The sequence below is a fragment of the Amblyomma mixtum genome, chromosome 5 (genome assembly GCF_055824585.1).
Source record: "Amblyomma mixtum isolate Tamu chromosome 5, ASM5582458v1, whole genome shotgun sequence".
NCBI classification, from domain to species: Eukaryota; Metazoa; Arthropoda; class Arachnida; order Ixodida; family Ixodidae; genus Amblyomma; species Amblyomma mixtum.
Genome location: NC_143016.1, coordinates 191,195,226 through 191,217,223, shown reverse-complemented (window position 1 = coordinate 191,217,223; position 21,998 = coordinate 191,195,226). Strand labels below are relative to the sequence as shown.

The following is a 21,998-nucleotide window of genomic DNA, read 5'->3' as shown; positions in this document are numbered from 1 at the left end:
TGCTCTGGGTAAGCTGATGGAAAAGATGATGACGTTGCCCAGGAAGAAACTGTCCACCGTCCATGATGATTCTGTGGACTTGTTAGAAACAGGCGCTATAAGCGGCGGCGGCGAGACGGCAGTTGCGGCATGATCTCAAGCAATGATAGGTAGGCAAGTGCCTAGAACAGTCGAGGTTTGTAGAACAAGCAACCATAACGGGAGATTACGCGTCCACATGCTTGCCAGTCTTCCTTGCGCACTGAAGAAATCGTTCTGCTGCAGGCAGTTTTTATACTCGGGCAAGCCGGTGACGTAGATGATGACTTTTGCCAGGGGAGAAAAAAGTGTCCACAGCTCATAATGTTTCGATCGGCTTTTTATAAACACTCCCTGTAAGCCACGGTGTCTAGATGGCGACCAACCCCAACCAGTCTTCCCTGCCACTGAAGAAATAATTCCGCGGCAGGCAGTTTATATCTTCGGGGTAAGCCGATAACGTAGATGATACCGTTGCCTAGGGAAAAGAGAGTGTCCACAGTCGATGTTTCTAATGGTCTTGTTATGAACAGGCATCATTAGCCACTATGACGAGACGGCAGTTGCGGCATGATCAAAGCATTGACTATTAGGCGCGGGCCCGGAACAGACGAGATCCGCCGAACAAGAAAGCATAATGGGTCGCGAAGCGTCCGCATGAGTGCTGCTTTTTCCTGCCCATTGAGTAAATCATTCTGCAGCAGGCACTTTATAGCTTCGGCGTAACCAATAACGTAGATTTTGCCATGGTCCAGGGAAGAAAAATAGTGCCCACAGTCCATGATGTTTGTATGGCCTTACTAGAAACAGGCGTCTTAAGCGACGGCGGCAAAAGGGTAGTTCTGCGATGTTCCCAGGCAGTGACAGGAAAGTTCTCATAACGATCGAGATCTGTAGAACAAAGAAGCAGAACGTGGTGTAAATCGTCCACATGCTTGCCACTCTAATCTGACCACTGAATAATTGTTCCGTAGTAGGCAGTTTATATTCTCGGGATAAGCCGATAACGCAGATGAAGCGTCCGCATGTTTGCCGCTCTTCCTTGCCCTCAGAAGAAAGCAGTCCGCAGCAGGCAGTTTACACTCTCGGGGTAAGCCGATAATGTAGATGATGCCGTTCCGCAGAGTGTCCGCAGTCCATGATGTTTCTATGGTCTTCTTAGAAGCGAGGGCCACAAGCCATGGTGACGAGACGGCCGTTACGGCATGATCCCAAGAAATTATTGGTAGGCACATGCCCGGGACAGTCGGGATCTGTGGAACAAGGCAGCATAATGGTGCGTAAAGCGTCCGCATGCTTGCTGCTATTCCCTGACCTTTGAAGAAATTATTCGGCAGCAGGCACTGTGTATCCTCGGGGTAAGCCGATAACGAAGATGATGACGTTGCCTAGGGAAGAAAAAGAGTCTACAGTCGGTAATGATTCTGTGGGTATGTAAAAAACATTCGTCATTAGCCACGGTGAGGGGACAGCAGTTTCGGCATGACCCCAAGCAGTGACAGGTAGGCACGTTCCCGGAACAGTCGAGATCTGTGTAACAAGGAAGCAGAATGGAAAGTAAAGTGTTCGCAAGCTTGCCTCTCCTCCTTGACCACTGAAGAAATCATACTGCGGCAGGCAATTTATACGAGGGGGTACCCAAAAGAAACCGGACTTATTTTTGTTTGAACTTATTTGTTCACATTTTAAGCACAGACCTTGAATCTCCTTCAAAGTATTCCCCACTTGCAATGATACGCTTGTCGAATTTTTCATTCCATTTTTCAAAACATTGTTTAAATTCATCTTTTGTGATGCTTGACAGTGCCTCCGTCGTTTTTTTCTTCACCACAGCAACATCAGCGAAACGCTTTCCATTCACCTATTTTTTCATTCTACGAATCAAAGAAAGTAGCACGGGGCAAGGTCGGGAGAGTATGAGGGTTGAGGAATAGGGGTCATGCCATTTTTGGTCCAAAATTGTCGTAGAGACAGGGCTGTGTGAGCAGGGGCATTGCCATAATGTAATAACCAGTCACCCGACCACCCCAAATCTGGCCGCTTCCACCACACACTGTTGCCCAATTTTTCAAGACATCCAAGTAGAAAGCCTGGCTAACTGTCTGACCCTGCGGAACAAATTCTCAATGGACGACTCCTCTCACGTCGAAAAAACAAATCAGCATTGTTTTGAGGTTTGGTTTCACCTGACGAGCTTTCTTGAGGCGAGGTGAATTTGAAGTTTTCCATTGGCATTATTGTTGCTTTGATTCAGGATTCGATTCAGGAACACTTGAGTTGTCCCCATAGCATCGTCCTTGTACGTATTTCTTAATATTTCAAGAATTTCCATTCAACTTTTTCCGAGCAAAAATCAGAATTTCACCGGCGCACGCTGTTCACGAAAATCAGCCATTGCAAAAACGACATTCACACAAAACAGTCGTCACTCTAAAATTCTGCCTAAACTAGTCTGACCTCCTTCAACGACGGTACTCGGCTTACTGACTCTGGAATGTTCATTCTATGCGCTCCTGGTGGCAAAACGCGGTACCACAGAAGATTTGCTGACCAAAAAATTTAGTCCGGTTTCTTTTGGGTACCCCTCGTATGCGTGGGGTAAGCGATGACTTAGATGATGCCGTTGTCCAGGGAAGAAAAAGAGTGTCCCCAGCCCAAGACAATTTTATGGACTTGTTAGAAACAGGCACTATAAGCGACAGCGACGAGGCGGCAGTTGCGGCAACCCAGGCAGTGACGGGTTTTCACGTTCTCGTAATGATCGAGATCTGGAGAATAAGGAAGCAGACCGGGGCGTGTAAACCGCCCGCATGCTTGCCACTCTTCTCGGGCCCCTGGATAAATCATTCCGCAGTAGGCAGTTTATGCTTGTATGATCTCCAGATAAGCCGATAACTTAGATGATCTCGTCGCACAAGGGAGAAAAAGACTGTCCACAGTCCATGATGTTTCGATGGTCTTGTTAGCACAAGGCACCATGAGCCAAAAAGGTGGCACGGCAGTTGCGTTATGAACTTAGGCCGTGACTGGGAGGCACGTGCTTGGAACAGCCCAGATCTGTAGAACAAGGACGCAGAAGGGCATGAATTGGCCACATGCTTGCCGCTGTTCTTTCCCAAATGTAGAAAGCATTCCGCAGCCGGCGATCTATATGCTCGTGATAAGCCGATGGCATCGATGATGTCATTACCCAGGAAGAAAGAGTGTCGGCAGTCCATGATGTTTCTATGGACTTGCTAAAACCGGGACAATATGCCGCGGTGACGAGACGGCAGTTGCGGCGCGTCTCTCATAGCCTTAGTCGCTTTGGGACGTTAAACCCCATAAACCAACCAACCAGTTGCGGCGATATCCACTGCAGGAAGGCATGTGCCCGGAACAGTCGAGATCGGCGCAACAAGCAAGCATACCCAGCAAACCACAAACCTCCCAGAGGGATAAGGATTAAGTCTAGACGTCTACGGACCGAAGTAAAATCTCTGAGACGTCTTATTTACGAACCTTTTTCTGTGGAAAAACTGAAGGCGTCCCCTTAACATTATTTATTTATTTATTTATTTATTTATCTATTTATTTATTTATTTATTTATTTATTTATTTATTTATTTATTTATTTATTTATTTATTTATTTATTTATTTATTTATTTATTTATTTATACTGTCAGCTGCTGCCAAGGCAGGAGTTGAGATCTTTGAAATAAACAAGAACTAGATGCAGTACATCAGCAGATCACCGCCTTAGGAGAAATACAAAACAATACAACAATACAAATTTATAGGAAAGACAAAATGACATGTGATATGGGTCAAAAACATACCAATCAAACCAGTCACAAATACTTCATGAGGGCGTTTTCAAAAGCCTTTAATTCCGAACATTGAATCACTTCTTTTGGTAATTTGTTCCATTCGTCAATAGTGCGAACCAGAAAAGAGTATTTGAAGGAATCTGTTCTAAAATCCAGAGGTGTGATATGTTTGGAGTGTTTTGTTCTGCTGCCAGAAGCATTCAGTGGTTTGATGTATCGGTCTAGATTGACCTTACAGCTACCTGTCAGCACATGAAAAAAGAATATCAGTCTGTTAAGCTGCATTTTCTGCTTCACAGTTGTCAGCCCGGCCCTGTTTCTAAGTTCAGACACTGATTGGGTTCTAGAGTACGAGTTAAAAATAAATCTTAGAGCTTTGTTTTGTACCCGTTCACATTTCAATATGTTTTGTTTAGTATACGGCTCCCAAACATGACTAGCGTAAGTCAGCACTGGAAGCACAGCCATCTTGTAAGCAAGTAGTTTTACCTCTACAGTGGCATCATGAAGTTTTCTTCGCAATAACCAGAGCTTCCGCGTGGCCTTATTGCAAACATTGTCAATGTGCGTTGTCCAGTTTAGGTCATGTTTAAGGTGAACTCCTAAGTATTTGATTTCGGTTAATTGAGTTAATGCTGCACCATTGATACTGTAAGTGAAGGTTAAAGGGTCTCTTTTGCGTGTCATGCACATAAAAGATGTTTTCGTTGCATTCAGTTCCATTTGCCACTCGTCACACCTGCGTTAACCTCATATCTGCCTTAACCTAGACTCCTCGAGAGATATTGCTTGTGACGTCCTGGGAATGTCAGATATAATTAAAGAACTCCACATTTTTCAATTGTTCGATATTTCGTGTTGCCTTACTGCATTTAAAGTTGGAAATTGCTGTTGACTACAAGTTGGAGGCATGACCAGCGCTGCCTGTATTTTTGTGGTGTGTTTGTGCTCGCTTCACGGAAACGTTATCCTACCTAAAAGGAACAAAATATTGAAAGTAGTACAGGCAAATCTGAATTAACACCCATCAAGTTTCGGACTCAACTGGATGCCGTTGGTTTAAAATGCCAGTCACTGTGGTCAGGATTAAATTGGCATTTCATTACAATTTTTACTTTCAATTTACACCTTGCCCTACAGCCAAAACAAGCACCACACTGAAAAACTTTTTTTTAAAATTAGCAGCCAGGACTATAAAATCCATTTTCGTCTGGTTAAGCATGTTTTATTGAATTTATCGAACTATTAAAGTACAAAAATGTTTTCAATTCAATTTTAGGACCTAATTTTTCTAAAAATATGTTAAAACTACTAGTCGCGCAAGCAGTGATAACTACCGGAATGTCGAACTGAGGAAAATTATAGCATTTGTGTAGCTGAATGTGTGACTTCATCTTTCATGAGAGTAAACTTCTTGAGCCCCACTTGTTATCACCACCAGCCTATGTTCACTGCTGGCCAAAAAAATTTTCCAATTAACCCTGTCCTGTGGCAGCGGCGGCCACCTTATCCAAGCAAACTTCCGAACCTCATCTGCCCACCTGACCTGATCCTCTCTGCTGTGCTTGCTTTCTCTCTGAATCCAGGACGTTACCCTAACGATAATTTGTTATCTTCTATTGATGTTACCCACTGACCACAGAATATCTTGTAGATACCTTGAAACTTCTGCAATGGTCATAGACATCTTGGGCAACAAAAGATATCTACAAGACGCTTTTTAAACTTGTCTAGAAGACATCTAACCAAGATATCTTGGAGCTGTCTTAGGAAATATTTTTACGCCTTCAGCAGCAACGCAAGATGCTTACTAAATTCATCTTAAAGCAGCGCTGCTTTAAGATGAATCCGTTCCAACTTGCCCAGTTTTCTGTTCTCGTTGCGCTTACAAAAAGTTGTTTTCAAGACATTCTTCGTCAGAAGCCTGGAGGGCTTCTCACAAGACGTGTTACAGTTTGAGCTATATGCAGCTACAGTGAAAATTTACGTTTAAATATAATTTAGAAGGGTCAGGGTTCGGGCTAGTGGGTAGTGGGTAGTTTAGCGCTCGAGTTGTGTCCCTTGAATATTGTGCGCTATGGACCCTCATGTAGTGTTTAAATAGGAAACACCTACGAGGGGGGACCCAAAAAAAACCGAACTGAGAGCGCGCTGCCATTCGTAGACGTAGTAGAGAGTTCTACCGCTAGATGGGGCTAGTAGAGACCTTCACGAAACAGCTGTGCTGACGACATCTATTTGAAGGTAAACATTTCAACGTACTGTTGTGTTTCGCTTGCAGTTATTTGTTCCGCCTGCGAAATCTTTATGGCAAATTTAAAAGAACAAAGAGTGTGTGTGAAGTTTTGTTTGCTGCTTGAAAAATCGGCAACAGAAGCTTACCAAATGTTGCAACAGGCTTTTAAAGAGGATGCTATGAGCCGCACACAAGTGTTCGAGTGGTTTGGGCGCTTCAAACGTGGTGAGATGTGTGTCGAAGACCACGCTCGTTCTGGGCGTCCTTCAACGTCTCGAAACGATGAAAACGTTGAAAAAATCCGTGAAAAAATGAACGAAGATCGTCGTTCCACGATCGACCAAATTTCAGAAGAGACAGGTGTGAGTTGGAGCTCGTGTCAGCAAATTCTGACTGAGGAGTTGCAAATGAGACGTGTTTCTGCAAAATTTGTTCCTCGCATTCTCACACAGGATCAAAAGAACATTCGATTGAATTTGAGCCGGGATTTAAAAAATGAGATTGAAAGTGATCCAAACTTCTTGACTAAAGTCATCACAGGTGATGACAGTTGGTGTTAGGGGTATGACCCAGAAACTAAGCAAGCGTCAAGCCAGTGGAAGTCTCCCAACTCTCCGAGACCAAAAAAAAGCAAGACAGTTGAAGTCCAATGTGAAGACAATGAGCATTGTCTTTTTCGATGTTCGCGGAATTGTGCACCAAGAATTTGTTCCCCTGGCCAGACTGTTAACCAGCACTTTTATTTGGAAGTTTTAAGACGTCTGCGAGAGGATGTGCGGAGGAAACGCCCGGAACTTTGGCGATCAGGTGACTGGTTCCTTCATCACGCCAACGCCCCCGCACACACGGCCTTACGAGTGACCCACTATTTGGCCTCTCGGGGATGGGCTGTCGTTCCCCACCCTCGATATTCACCAGACCTAGCCCCGTGCGACTTTTTTCTCTTTCCGAGAATGAAGAAAAGCCTAAAAGAGAAGCGTTTTGGTGATGTGGAGGCCGTACAAACAGCTTCGCAAAGGGCACTGGACGATATCAAAGTTGAAGAATTCCAGAGATGCTTCAAACAATGGGAAAAAATACTTGACAAGTGCATCGCATTTCATGGAGATTACTTTGAAGGTGACTGAAGGAATTTTGTGCAAGAGTTAATAAATAAAGGTTTTATACAAAAAATCCGGTTTCTTTTGGGTCCCCCCTCGTACAGAGAGGCGTGCCCATCAGGAACATGACAACCGGAAAAAAGTTAAATTCACATGTTACCAACACGTGCACACATGCATGTGTTGGCAGGAATTGGCAGAAAAGATTTATTGCTCCTTACATGCTATTCCGATTCTTGTGCCACATGCTTGACAAAACTCGCTGCCGAATCCATAAAAATATATAATGCTCTTGCTGAGATGAACAAGCCGTTTTAAGGCGTCTCAACTGACCACTGCCACAGTTATTAAAAATTTTTAAGACGTCTTGCACATCTTGTAAAGATGTCTTACAAATATTCAAACAAGATGTGCAAGGCATCTTCCAGATGGTTACAAGGTATTTCTAGGCATCTTGAAACAATTTGTAGACACCTTGTAGCTCAGCTTATAATGCTACCGCTTTTTTGAGCCACAAGACTTTTTGCAAGACTTGTTGTAGGTATCTCAAAGACAAATTCTAGAGACCTGCACAGCCTTGAATGACAGTCTACGACAGGAAACGTATGACAGTCGGAAGTCTCAACTCAAAATCTGTCCCTAAAAGTCGACTGCCTGGCAGCTCGCTGATTACCGTATATCTCAAAGATGCAAAAATCTAACAGTGATTTTAGTACAAATTGATGCATCTTTTGCGGACGACTAGAAAACGGTTCTACTAGACCTGTTTTGTGTAGAATGCGTACTCATAAAACGGGTTTAATTTCTGAGTTTATTGCTTGCAATTGCTTGCAAGCAGCCGACATATGTTACCTAGACATTTTATTTTTTGTACGTCTATACGACTGTTTACCTTGACGATTACAAAACGTCTGACAAAGTTTTGTGGTTCTCTAGAAGATATCTTTCAGTTGGCTACGAAACATCCTCTAAAAACGTCTTGCAGCTCAAATGGGTGGAGTATTAGGTGAGCTAGAAGACATCTACAGAACGTCTAAACGGTATCTGGAAAGAACTGCAAGCCAGTTATTAGATGTCTTGCCAAGACATTTTCCAAACGTTTACAAACAGTTTCAAGATCGCTTAGAACGTTTTCAAGACGTGTTGGACACCTTGCCAAGATTACTCCTAGTCGTCCGGAAGATGACACAGTGTTCAGTGGGTTGCGATCAAAATCGGTGATCGATACGTAACAGAAACAACGTCGTATAACAACGCTCGCTTCGGTCGCGATCACTGCAACCAGTGCGACGGAGAAGCACTTGCTCCGACCGCAATCACTTTCACTTCTCGGACACTGTCACTGTGCTGTGTAGCTTATGCACGCACAGGCAATTCACCATGAGCAGCCTCCTTTATCCAAGGTGAGCAGCTGCTACTCGTCGCTGTCCGTGGTGATCCTCACAGGAAATAGAAGCGCTTGCAATGGCGACAAAGGGCTCCAAACAAACGCTTCGTGACATCGCCACAGCGTAGGTCCTACGTCGGTTTGAAGACCAATACGCATATCTAGCATCCAACCGCGCAGCTTACATAGCACCTTGGAATCGACGCACTTTAACCATTCAGAGGCAAGTATCCTGGATCCAACTAGGTGGCTTGCACTAGTCTTGGAACCACTTGCTTACAACTGCCCGAAAACACCGTTAATACCGCCGCGACCTTTAAAGCGACCGTTTTGGCTGTTGATGGATGTGACGTCAAGTCACGTGATATCCCTCCTGGGCGTCATCTGCTCGAGTGCGCCTACGGGATATGGTTTGACAATACGCGCCCGGGCCAGGTAGAGCAGTTTCCGATTTTTTCGGCTCAAAATTTAAAAACAACCTCAGATATCCTGGGCCAAAGCATCTAGCCTCTCTCCAGTCCATTTTTGTTTTGATGCGAAACTGTCCATCTGCACCAATAAGGGTGGAATACTGTTAGGCCTCGCTGGCAGGCGGTGAACAGCAGCAATTTCAATGGCATGAAAATCTGAGAGCTATAATTTCAAAGACAACTCTTGTGGAAATGACAATGTTTGCATCGGGCTTTACGGAATTTGCGTGGATTTCAGTGTTCTCTCTACTGCTCCATAGCCTTCACGTCCCCCCTCAGCGTCTCACCAAGTGAATTCTGGCAACCAAACGGGATGAGAGGGACCCAACTTCGCCACACAGTGTCGTAAGCTCTTCTAGATTGGAAGTTACAGTTGCGTGCACTATGCTCACTGGTCAAGCTTTCCCACAGCTACATTGAAACTAAGCATCTCCTCTACTTTTACCATAATAACTCCGACCGTTCCTGTCAATGTGTCTAATTTTTTTCTAATATTCGAAAGCTGTTGCGCAAAAGAGCCGTTAATTGAGCCTGGGGGAGTCATAGCTTCCTTTGCCGAGTCAGCTTTACATGAACTGCAAATCCAGTTTTCTCGTTTCCCATCAGGCATATTATCGTTAGACGCAACACTAACAGTCTAGCAGTTCTTCCCAACACGAAAATATTCATTGCAATATCAACACGTTATAAATACTGGAAAATTGCAGCGCAGCACTAACAAGGACGAGACGAGAAGGACGCAAACACAAGCGCTGACTCAGCGCTTGTCAGCGCTTGTGTTTGCGTCCTTCTCGTCTCGTCCTTGTTAGTGCTGCGCTGCAATTTTCCAGTATGCAGAACCAAGTAGCCAGTCACTATGTTTTAAGCACGTTATAAATATTCCACATTTGGGCAGCAGTTCTGAGCAAGCGGTATAAGACATGGTGGTGCTGTCAGGGGCCAAATTTGCTTATGGATTTGAAGCAGTGGTCAAAAACACCAGCCGAGTTAGAAAGAAACCGTTCAGTGCCGCATAGCGACTCGGCGCTGACTGCGATGAAGCTTGGTAGGCACGGGCTTTAAACAGAGTCAGCTCGCATCACGAGGCATCCTGTCATTGATGCGTCAAGCAGTCAAGATGCCGAAGATGGAAATCTGCTGCACGCCAAACTCAGCCGAGCCGTAGGCGACATGCGCCGTAGTTCTTTGCTATGACTGCGCGCAAATTTACTGAGAGGAAGGTATGACAGCCATCCAAAGTGGCTTAATAATGTGTGAGCAGTAGGAGGGTACTTACACGAGGAAATGGCGAGCGCCGTGACGCGTGACGCGTGCAAGCATACCGTCCACCATGGCAGGTGGCAACTAAATTAGTGATCCGCCGCCGCGGTGGCTCAGTGGCTATGCTGCTCGGCTGCTGACACGAAAGACGCGAGTTCGATCCCGGCCGCGGCGGCTGGAATTTCTTTGGAGGAGAAATTCTAGAGGCGCGTGTACTGTGCGATGTCAGTGCACGTTAAAGAACCCCAGGTGGTCGAAATTATCCGGAGCCCTCCGCTACGGCGTCTCTCATAGCCTCAGTCGCTTTGGGACGTTAAACCACAATAAACCAACCAACCAAATTAGTGATTCGTCATGAAAGGTTGTTCGTTAAGCGCAACGTTGGTCTCGCAAGCCCCACTGGTGGCTATGATTCAAACAGCCTAATGCTCGGACAGCGCCGCTTAGCTTAAACGCTGCACCATTGCGCAAGACTGGTATTACAACTCCTAGCGACCTCTGAATGCAATGTAGTGAGTTAATACACCCACATATATGGACATTATTTAATCCATTGACGTTATCGAGGCATGCCCTTAAGCTGGAGCTACAACAAAATCAGTAGCAGCACGAAATGGCATTCAAAAGATTCACCGAGGATCGCCTGAGAGTTTTTATTAGTGCTGAGCAAGTTTCAAAATATAGTGTGGCCCGGTGTGAGCCAGCGGCGCAGCAAACAATGAAAAAAAGGGATATTAGGTACCGTAAGGACACGGAGAAAGTGTTTGTGCTGGCGGATTAGTTCACGCGTCTAATCTTGAAGGCAACAAGGCGAAAATGGAACATTAAATTGGGACCTGGCCATCCAGTGAGCGCTTATTGCATGCAGCAAGAATAATCGACACAGGACCCAGAAAAGAACTTTAAGAAGGTACGAGTTTGGTTAAAATTGACTGCTGTGCAAAAAGTTATCCCCTTCAGATGCGTGCCGTGAAAAAAACATCTCCAAAACATCTCCAAAACATCTCCATCAAGTGGCCTCTTTCTGTCGGACACCACTAAACAGCTGTTTCGTCTTTCAGAGCCTGTAGTGCAGCTGCAAATCATTATTTGGAACCAATTGCTATTTATCTAGGAAAACGTGCACAACTTATTTCTGAATTAAGCTATACAAGGAGAATCCGAATGTATCCCATCTGAAGTAAAACTAGATTCGATGCAAGACACATTTTAAGGCGCATAATGGGCGCTCAAAATAATAAGTTTAAAAGCAGACTCCTCCTTTAGATTTCCCCAACCCCACAGATAAACTAACGACAATAAGTATTTTTGTCGCTTAATTCTATGCCTCTAGTTTGATTGAAGGAAAGCCTAATTCTGCATACTACGTTTGCACGTCATCATCCTCTGCCTGATTACGCCGAAGCAGGACAAAGGCCTCCCCCATATCTCTCCAATTAACCCTGTCCTTTACCACCTGCGACCACCCTATCCCCGCAAACTTCTTAATATCACCCACCCGTATATAACTTTCTGGCGCTCCCTGCTACACTTATGTCTTCTCTTGGAATCCATGCTGTTACCCCTCAGCGCCGCCTTTTATCTTGCCTTCGGATTATATGCCATGCCCAAGCCCATTTATTTTCAATTAGGAAATCATTAGGCCGCGTTTGTTCTGTGACCATTCCGCTTTCTTCCCTTCTCTTAACGCAACATTATTAATTTTACTTTCCGTAGCTTGCTGCGTTGTCCTAAAGTTGAACCATTTTTGTGAGCCTCGACATTTCTTCCCGCATAGGTGAGTACCGGTGAGATACAGCTGTTAGATAACTCTCTCTTGAGGGATAATAGTAAACTGCCATTCATGACCCATGAGAACCTGCCAAATGCGCTCCACTCCATTCATATTCTTCTACATATTTCACTCTTGTGAACTAGACCTGTGGTCTTGTGAACTAGACCTGCCCTATTGAGCTTAGTGAGGACCGGTAGTGGGCTCCTAATGGTTAACAAGAGGTGCGAACTGATGGTAGCTACACGCCGATGTTCCTACATCTGCACACGACGACGAGATTGTCAAAAGCTTCTTTGCAGACGCGAATACGCAATGAGCAAAGTAAAGACATAGTACACTGTACTGATGGGAGACTTCAATGCCAAGGCAGGCCAGAAGCAGGCTGGGGAAGAGGCAGTGGGAGATTATGGCACAGGGTCTAGGAACAGTAGGGGCCGTTATTAGTACAGTTCGAGTAGAGAATCAGTTTACCGATCATTAATACCTTCTTTCACCAGCGGGAGAGCAGGCAGTTGTCATGACTTCGGTAGCTGATGGGGTAAGGAGCACTTGGCCAAATGAACGCCTTACAAGCGCGCGTTGTCAAAGGGAGTTCAGTTATTGTACGAAATATAAAAGGAACAAAGCGCAACTTACGGCAGCTGCACTTGTCGCTTGTGGTCATTTTTTCTTGCCGACAAAACTATCCATACGAGCTTCAAGTTCGAAGTGTACAAAGTTGCATCGCGGCGAGTGAGCGGCTGCATAGGCGAGCTAGCTCCTAACGCGCGCGTTTTATGTAGGGGTGTGCGAATATTCGATAATTTCGAATATTCGATCGAATAGCACGGTATTCGATATTCGCTTCGAACCGAATTCTCGGTATTCGAAATTTCGAAGTATTCGCCTCGCGCGAATAGTGTTTCTGGGGCGCTTGCCCGCTTGCTTCATGTGGTTTCAGTTCCGAGTATTGCCGCATCGATGGCTTTTTTTTATCGCGATTTCAACGCTCGGGGGTCAGTCAATACACGAATCACAACCAGGTCGGGGTGCGAACCCAGCTACAAACGAAATAAAGGTGAGGGCGACGCGCTCTTGCGGAAGATCCTGCGTTCTGGCCGTCTCCGAGCCTCCGCACTAAGGCTGCCATAAGCCGCGTCGCTGCCACCGTGTCGAGGCAGACGCAAAGAAGGAAGAGCACAGCCATCAGTCGTCTAAGCTTCAAAACAAGAAACCTCAGTTTACTCTTGTTGTTGCGACTGAGCGAAGGATGAAAAGGAAAGTGTACGGGCCTGCCGACTGGCTCTAGCCGAGCCACCACCGCTGCCACGTGCAGATAGAGGAGAGTTCAAAGATAAGAGGAAAGAAAGAAAAACGAAAAAAGACGCGCGTCACACAACGCAACAACCGCGTCCGCCGCGGCGTACGCTGGCTGGAAGATCAGATAAGCAACGAAGCCGCGCCCGCTCCACCGCCTCTCGATTTTTTTTCCCGTTAGAGTTGCGGAAAAGATTACCAGATAGGACAGATGCGAAGATAAACACGCAGCCCTACCGCGCTATCGCTTCACCCTGGTGACGAATCATGCGTACGGAACATGAGCGACCGTTCTCGGCAGCTTTCAAGCAAGCCATCATATTACCGGCGGAGGCACGAAAAATTCAGCGGCAGCACGGGGACTCGATGTCGCCGAAGTGTATACTTACGTCAATGGGAAGGGCGCCTTTAGCGTGTGATAACGCTAAGCTTATTGTGTACCCGTGGAGGATTACTGCCGTTAACGCTCGGCATCTACGACTGGCGTCTTTTCTTGCTATTCTGACTGCTTGCGCGTTGATGGGAACGGAACGCCGCTGTAATCAGGGCATTGAGCCATCTTCGGTGGTGTGCCGAACTCCGTCGCCGCAACTCGGGCACTCCCATACGTTGGAGGCTGAGAGCATTCTTGATGGAAGCGCGATGCTGAGTGCTGCTCGGAAGTAATACCGGGGACAATTTTGCCAGGACGCGCGAGCGGTGCGAATGACGTTTCGCTTGCGGGGCGAGTTTTGTACAGCCGTTTCCATTCTTGCTCTAGGGAATGCAAGTCTGGGAATGTAAAAGTTGTTCTTCCAGTATAAATTGCCAGTAAAAATTGTTCTTCACTCTAGGTGTTAAAATTTTGAAGTGTGGTTTTAAATAAAGCCTCAGTGCAGTGTGTAATGGCACCGTGTGTTGGGAAAATAAATGGTTTTGGAAATGCCTACTGTCACTCAGCCTCTTTTAGTGCCAGAAGTACTATTCGAACTATTCGCTTCGAAATTATTCGAAGAAAATTGCTATTCGCTTCGAATTCGCTTCGAATCAAAAAACCACTATTCGCACACCCCTAGTTTTATGATTGAGGCAGGTGCCGCTGGCAACTGAAGAAACCTTTTGGCACTCGCCTTTGCCATCACAACGACAGCTCGTGCCAGAAAGATTACGGAGGCTTATTTCGCCGAAGGAAGGAAGGAAGGAAGGAAGGAAGGGAAAACTTTATTTCCACTAACGTTTTTTCCTCTGAAGATGCCCCCAAACCGCAGGAAAAACCATTAGTGGAAATAAAGTTTTCCCTTCCTTCCTTCCTTCCTTCCTTCCTTCCTTCCTTCCTTCCTTCCTTCCTTCCTTCCTTCCTTCCTTCCTTCCTTCCTTCCTTCCTTCCTTCCTTCCTTCCTTCCTTTTTCCTTCCTTCCTTCGGCCAAATAAGCCTCCTTTATCTTTCTGGCACGAGGTGACGTTGTGATGGCAAAGGCGAGTGCGAGCACAAGAGTTCCACTCGTGTGTCTTGATTTATAGGACCTCTAAGAGATGCTAGATAGAGAGGACATAGTAGTAGCGCTAAAAAAACACAAGGACGACAGGGTAGAGAAAGACCAACACCAATTAGCCCAGCTTTCTGCCTTAGATGCTAGATGCCGCGAAAGAAGTCGTACCACAAGCGCTAGCTAGAACACATGCAATCAATGCTGGCGTCGCTGTCTTCCTGATCCGCGGAGGTCCGCAATGCATCTAACTCTCCGCGCTGGTCTTATATGTTACGAAGGAAATTTGTACAACGATGTGTCAGTGAGCTCACACCCACTGAGGAACGCTGCAGATTTGGTTTGCCGTTAGTTTTTCTTTTTTTACTTTCTCGCGGCACCATGCTCGCTGTATTAACGGCTGTACATTAGGCTGGCGGGAGCCCTCTGAGACTTGAACCTCCGTGCCTTCACTGCCAGGTAGCGCATGCATTCGTTGACAGCCACTTCATCGGCTGGTGCTTCGGTCGCAGGTGTCGCGTGTGCTGGGCGAGTTCCCGGGCCTGTGCGTGGCGGCGTACGACGTGGAGCTGGACGACCTGGACGGCTACTGCGACGCACAGGGCGCCGACGTTGGCGCGCCGCTGCTCGAGCTGCTGCACGCCGTCGCCTTCCGACACCCGCCCTAGAAAATACCTCTTTACTGGCCCTGGGATGGCCGCGATCCACCACAAAAATGTTCTCAATAGATTTTCAAAAACGAACCGCGGTTTCTAGATTCTAGCCTGTGTGTGGAGATGGTCACTCAGAAAATTGGCTGTGGCTTAGCTAAGCTTAAGCCTGGATATCTCGAAGCGAAAAGCACTCGGTGCTTTTCAGCCAACTCCCAAGCTACCCCTTCTGGATCGATGTTTCTGCGCAGTCCGACTGTTGCTTCTTCTTCTCCTTCCATGGCGAGTGTCTCCGCCTGTTCTATGCGCAAGCGCGTTTTATATACCCCTCCTTTGAAATGTGCACTGCGCACGGCTGCGGCGAAAGGTCAAACGGTGGCGAGGATGGCCGCCTCTTCTATGGCCGCCGCCGCTCACGCGTTCTCGCAACGCCTTGCGAAAGAACCTTCTCCTCATGGGACGGCGGCGGCGACCGCGCGGCAGCGGTGAAGGGTAAAACGGTGGCGAGGAGGAGAAGCGGCGACGCTCAGACGACGGAGTCAGCGCGCGGCGGCGACGTCGGCTGCGGCAGCAGCGGCCACCTGCGCTCCGCGTGACGTCACTGTAGTGTGGCTCACTCGAAGCACCATGTTGACAAGCCTAGTGAAGCTTTTCGCTTCAAAAGAGACCCTGGAGATTTCGCACCGGTTGTTCCCGTCATCCAAAACGTGGAAATGAGCCTCCCAGAAGTGCTCATTGCCTTTGCGAAAGGTGGACTACGGGAACGCGGTTGTACGCAGAGACAATGTCCTGAAAATCAAGACCGCTGGAATGCCACGGCCAGCCTCCTCGGTTGGAGGAAGAGGTGTAAAGGCATACAGGAACTCCGATTTTTACTGCCATCCCAAGTGGCAATAGCTTTGCGAGTTTGTAGGCTTTGTTTATCAGCTGTTAAGATGTACACACGCAGAGGAGGAGCGGTGCCTCTTTCCGGGAAGAGGATGCTCAGAGTTGTAAGTGATAAAAATGCAAGCCTCGGGGACGCTGTCTGCAGATCTTTGACGAGGTGAAAATGCATCTGGCGTACCAGTTGGTTTTGGGGGTTTAACACCCCAAAGCGTCTCAGGATATAAGGGATGCCGCAGTCCCGCCAGATAATTTCGACTACCTTGGGTTCTTTAACCTGCACTGATATCGCACAGTATACGGGCCTCCAGTATTTTGCCTCAATCGAGATGCGACCGCCGCGGCCGGGATCGAGCCCTATCTTTCGAGTTAGTAGCTGAGCACCATAACCACTGACCACACCGCGGCGACTCGGCGCACTAGTGCGGCCCCGCAGAGCATAGACGTTGCAATAACGTGGCGCCTATGATGGAACGATGCGTATAGAAATGCAAAAGCACTGGCTTCCAACACTAAAACGGGGTTCACGGTCCGCTGTCTACATTTCTGTAGTTAAGCTCTGCTCACTATTATTTTGTAGCAGTAATTCCGAGGTTGCTTTACAAAACAATATATTTCACATCGCAACAAGCATCACTAGCATATTAGGTGTTTCTGGGAAGCCGGCCACTACCTTTTATAAACAAGGTTTTCAAGGCAAACGGAAGTGATACCATTAGTAGTGGACGCCAAAAAACAGGCGAATCGTAATAACTAGAACAGTAATTAAGTAAATTCTAATAGTTAACTTTTGAACTTTTACTCATAAATGCCTGACTGAAATTAGGGATTTGTAGTCGTCCGCCATTAATAGCCATGCCAGTTTCTAGAATTTAGAAAACGCCAATACCCTCACCGCTGTGGCTCAACAATACGGGCCATTTCTGGAGCCATTCGAAAACCGCACGCTTGCGGGACGGCGCAAAGCGACGTCAGACAATCCCACCACTCCATCCTCAATCCCTCTCCTTTCGCCGATCACGCCGTACCCCTCGCCACTCTCGTCATCCGCGGCTCTAACTGACGACCGCCGTTCCCCTCTCAACCCTGTCCGCCTCAACTTTGCCTCCTCTTTCACGAGTCATCTCTCGCTGACAACCCTGGACACTTTTTTTCAGCTATGGAGGTCTTAATTGTAACGCATTAAAAGGTGTGACAGTGATGGCGGCCTTCCCAGGTGGCGGTCGCCGGAATGAGAGTCAGCCCTCATTTCATTTAAACATGTAAGAGCTTGCCAGATAACGTGTGTGTATTGTCGCGAACAGTGCCGGTAATTTACTACAGTCAGATACAACAAAAGAACACAGCAGAAAATTCCCTCTGCTTACCCCGCCCCCCCCCCCCCTCCTCGCATTACACAGGAAGTCCTCGAACACATGCGTCGAACCTTTGCAATGACATAGTTGTCAACTCCTACCAATTGCTAGCGCGCAGCTAACAGCGGCCTAAGCAGATGCAAGACTGTTGACGGCGACCACATAAAAATAAGTGGACACCATTGGTTGCACACGACATTTAAAACTAGGACTCTATGACTGTTGGTCTCTCACCGACCGCATGACCTCGTCCCATGGAAACGAGTCTGAAAGAAGCTATGAGTCCGTACCATATGTTCGCACCTAGAATTGTTTACCACAATCCTTCTCTTACTCAGTCACTCAGTTATAAAAACCTCTCTTAAACTCAGAATAATATAAAACTTAAGAAGTCGCCAACATATTCTTTTTTCACCTTTCACTGTATAGTGCATAGGAGAACTCACGTACAGAAAAAGCTTTTAAACACGAGTTGGTACTATGTAGCAAAACGTCATTTGCAAACTGCTTGGTGCTGAACAAGCTAGTGAAGCAAATAGATGTCTACATTTATAGCTTACATATGATGCATTGCATGATTGCTTAGCGGTACATTCGGCTTAGCATCCTCAAACTTTTTTGTCATTTCAAAGATCTGGATGTGTTTTAGGAGCAAACCAGGTGCTGGCAGAAAGGGGATTTCGTCTTCAGATCAGAGATTGATCATGTTGAGATTGACCATGCCATGGAGCTAGCCTACTCCAAGGACATGTTGCCACCGAAATGATCACTAAGGGCATTTTTCGTGATTTCTGGAAGTGCAAGGTGCTGCAAGGAATGAAAAGACTAGTCTAGTGGCCGCTGAGTTCATAAGTACTAAGAGTAATATTAATGCTATAAAACAACTATAGCTTTAATACGCCGGTGAATACACTATGTTCACTGAAATTTCAGACTTTCTGGGATCACCAAACCAATGTCTTAGGAATGGTTAACAAAATTTTAATAACGTACAGTCTGTCAGAAATATACAGCCCAAGGCGTCTGCTTGGGCGCCATGTATCTGGGTTCTTTAGCGCATTTATTCTCTTCTTGGGAAGGCCAACAACTGCCTGACCTCTCCTTTTTGATCGACAACGGCGTTTTATTCTAGCGAGCAAAATAACATCTTCGAGCGTTCCTGGAGCCAAATGGCCAAATGTATAACTGCGTGCAACCGCTAGCGAGGAGATGAGGGTAGATCCAAATGGCTAACCTGCAGGTGAAGGATCTTCCGCAGACGTGTTGGATTGTGACGGCACCTGTTGGTATCCACCTGAAGGAAAATGGGATCATGTGTGACTCTGGAACCCCTAACGACCAGATGAGGGTACATGCAAATGGCTCACCTGCAGGTGAAGGATCTGTCGATGATCAATTAAAACTCTAATCTGCGCGAGTTGGTTCATAGCTTGAAAGGAGTACGTACTTGCGCAAAAGACGGGACGAAAACGAGGAAGCACAAACGATATGTACAATGCGCAACTTCCCACTGGTTTATTTCATAGAGAGCTACACATTTATACCCCAGAGGTCAAACACAGCGATAAAAACTGTCGCATGCGCATTTCACGTCAGCATACTGCCACCATAAGTGCAGCCTGATTACATCAAAAGTTCCAACAACCCCCAGCACTGCTATCAAGAAGCAAAGAAGAATCATGAGGTGAAAATAAGGAATATGACATCGTATCAAAATCTTAGCAAAGCAGGGTCCAAACCAAAACCAAAAGCCAAAGGCATGTCAATGCGTAAAAACTAATCGTAGCAGAAGCAGTGTCAAAAAAGGCAAAACACAACACTAAAACAGCCTGTCAACAGGGTAAAAACGCATTGCAGCGAAGAATTGAAACCAGAATTGAAGGCTAGGCCACCCAGCAACAGTACGACCCAAAATAAAATGCAAACCTGAGGCACAGCAAAGTTTACACGTGTCTATCTAGAAAGTCACCTCTTCGGTAAGAAGTAAGATAGATGCAGTGGTAGTGCATTTATCTCCGGAGTTACTAATGTGAAATGCCTCAATAATTTGCCTCTACAGTTTGGTCTTTGCATGTGCCAATATTGTGGTGCCTCTGAGTAATGGCTTGCATTTGTGACTGGTTTGGTTTGGTTTATGGGGTTTAACGTCCCGAAGCGACTAAGGCTATGAGAGACGCCGTAGTGGAGGGCTCCGGAAATTTCGACCACCTGGGGTTCTTTAACGTGCACTGACATCGCACAGTACACGGGCCTCGAATTTCTCCTCCAAAGAAATTCAGCCGCCGCGGCTGGGATCGAACCCGCGTCTTTCGGGCCAGCAGCCGAGCACCATAGCCACTGAGCCACCGCGGCGGCGCATTTGTGACTGATAGCGTGCTCGGGAAGCCGTCGTTTTTTGTTGTTTTTTAGAGCCCTCTTGTGTTCACGCAGTCTCTCGTTGACGCACTTCCCTTTTTGTCATATGTATACGCTACCACAAGACAAAGGAATGCTGTATACAACACTGGTAGCGCATTCAACGTATTTTTTTTTTACATGTTTCTTATATGATTCACGCTTTCTAGACATGGCGGAGCAAATGCCAGATAGTTTGCTGGGGGCAGAAAAAAGGACCTTCACACTATATCTTTGGCCTACCTACTTCAAGTTATGTGAGATTCTATGAAAATACGGAAACGAACATTCGGAGGCGCGTCTCCATTTCATTTCGCAGTGAGCAACAACCACGTGTATGTTGAACGCTCACAATGACACTAATGCTTACGCTGCTGCTGCTCAGCTGCTGCTGTAGCAACAGCAGCAGAGCAGCAGCAGCAGCAGCAGCAGCTGAGCAGCAGCATCAGCAGCAGAGCAGAAGCAGGTGAACAGCAGCAGCAGCAATAGCAGAGAAGAGTGGGGCGCACGAGCGTGCCCACTGGCTGGAGCTGCGCCAGAATCGCTGTCACGTGCAGACAGAGGAGCGTTGAAAGTGATGAGAGAGGAACGATTAAAGATACGCGCGGTGGTGGTGGTGAAAAGGCTGTATTGAATAAAAGAGGTGAGGCTCTTTAAAGAGTCCCGCAATGGGTGGAGTCCTTATTCATAGACTCCATTGGTCGATGCCGACAGCTTAGCCCTCTTGACCAATGCCTTTTGGGCCTGAAGGTCTGCAGCCAAGCACCGCCTCCCATTCCTCACTGGTAGGGTTGGATTTGGGGGAGAGAGCTGAGTTGCGGTGGCATGCCCAAACCATGTGGTAGGTGTCAGCCACCGCCCCAGAGTGTTTGCACCTGCCAGTGAACGCAGGATCGAAGTACTGCCGGGCGCAGCATTGTATTCGTGAATAACCGGAGCAGAACGCGTTCGTTTGCTTTCCCCAGTCCCCTTGCAGCGGCTGGATGCAGGCGATGCCTATCCTTACAATAGGATGCGATATCTCTGAAGGAGAGTAAGCAGCCACCTTCAGGTTCTAGGAGCTCAGGAGCCAATGGGAACGCCCGGTGATTGAGTGCTCGGGCCACCGCGTCTGCAGCTTCGCTCACTGTTAGGCCCTGATGTCCTGGAGTCCAAACTATGCAGTGGGGAGTTGAATCGGTACCACGGCTACAGTTTCTTAGTACTCATTCAGCTACTGGAGTTATCCAGCCAGCCTCATAATTGTGACACGCCGAACGCGAGTCTGTTATGATGTGTTTGAATTTTGAATAAGGATGAGTATGGGCGATGTGCAACCTCTTCAGCGTCTGTAGTGCCTCGGGCTCGAAAGGAGAGCCCATCCACATGTATTTCTTGATGTATGACCGCGGCCGTGTACCAACCTCCCCCCCAACCGTGGTTCGGCCCGGCCAACGTTATTGATTACCTGATCAGTTTGCAAACTCCGCTACAGTTATGCGGCCACACGTGGCCCCATTCGTCTCCGTCTCGTCAGGTGACACTTTCGACGCTGTTGGCCCGCTCCGGCCGGTCTCTCGTCACACGGGCTGTCGCTATGAGACGAGCGCGCCGCGTTTCACGCCACTTTACGCCGGTGATACCCGTTTAACGAAGATATTTCCAAGACAGTGCAGAAATATTATTCTGAATGTGCAACTGCAGTGGCATTAAGGCTGCGCGAACGGTCCTGGGCGGCAGAGGTACGACCGGGATATCTGAATCATTAGCTATTTCGATGAGACATCTCGTTCTCGGTCGGGTATATTTTTTGTTTCATTTACTTCCCTACAAACTAAATGACTTTTTGCTTACGGCGAGCCACGACACGGTAAATGAGTCGCATGTTGCCGAAAATATCGAAACCTAAGGCCGAATG

General features: G+C 47.0%; 1 protein-coding gene across 1 annotated transcript in view; it reads left to right on the top strand.

Moving 5' to 3' along the window:
* The window catches only part of LOC149345261 (uncharacterized), a 209,935-nt gene extending 194,450 nt beyond the window's left edge, over window positions 1-15,485 (top strand). Inside the window, exon 15 of the mRNA XM_089542740.1 lies at window positions 15,330-15,485. Within this exon, the coding sequence (XP_089398866.1) occupies window positions 15,330-15,485 (156 nt within the window). The remainder of the gene's footprint in view (window positions 1-15,329) is intronic.
* The last annotated feature ends 6,513 nt before the right edge of the window (window positions 15,486-21,998 follow it).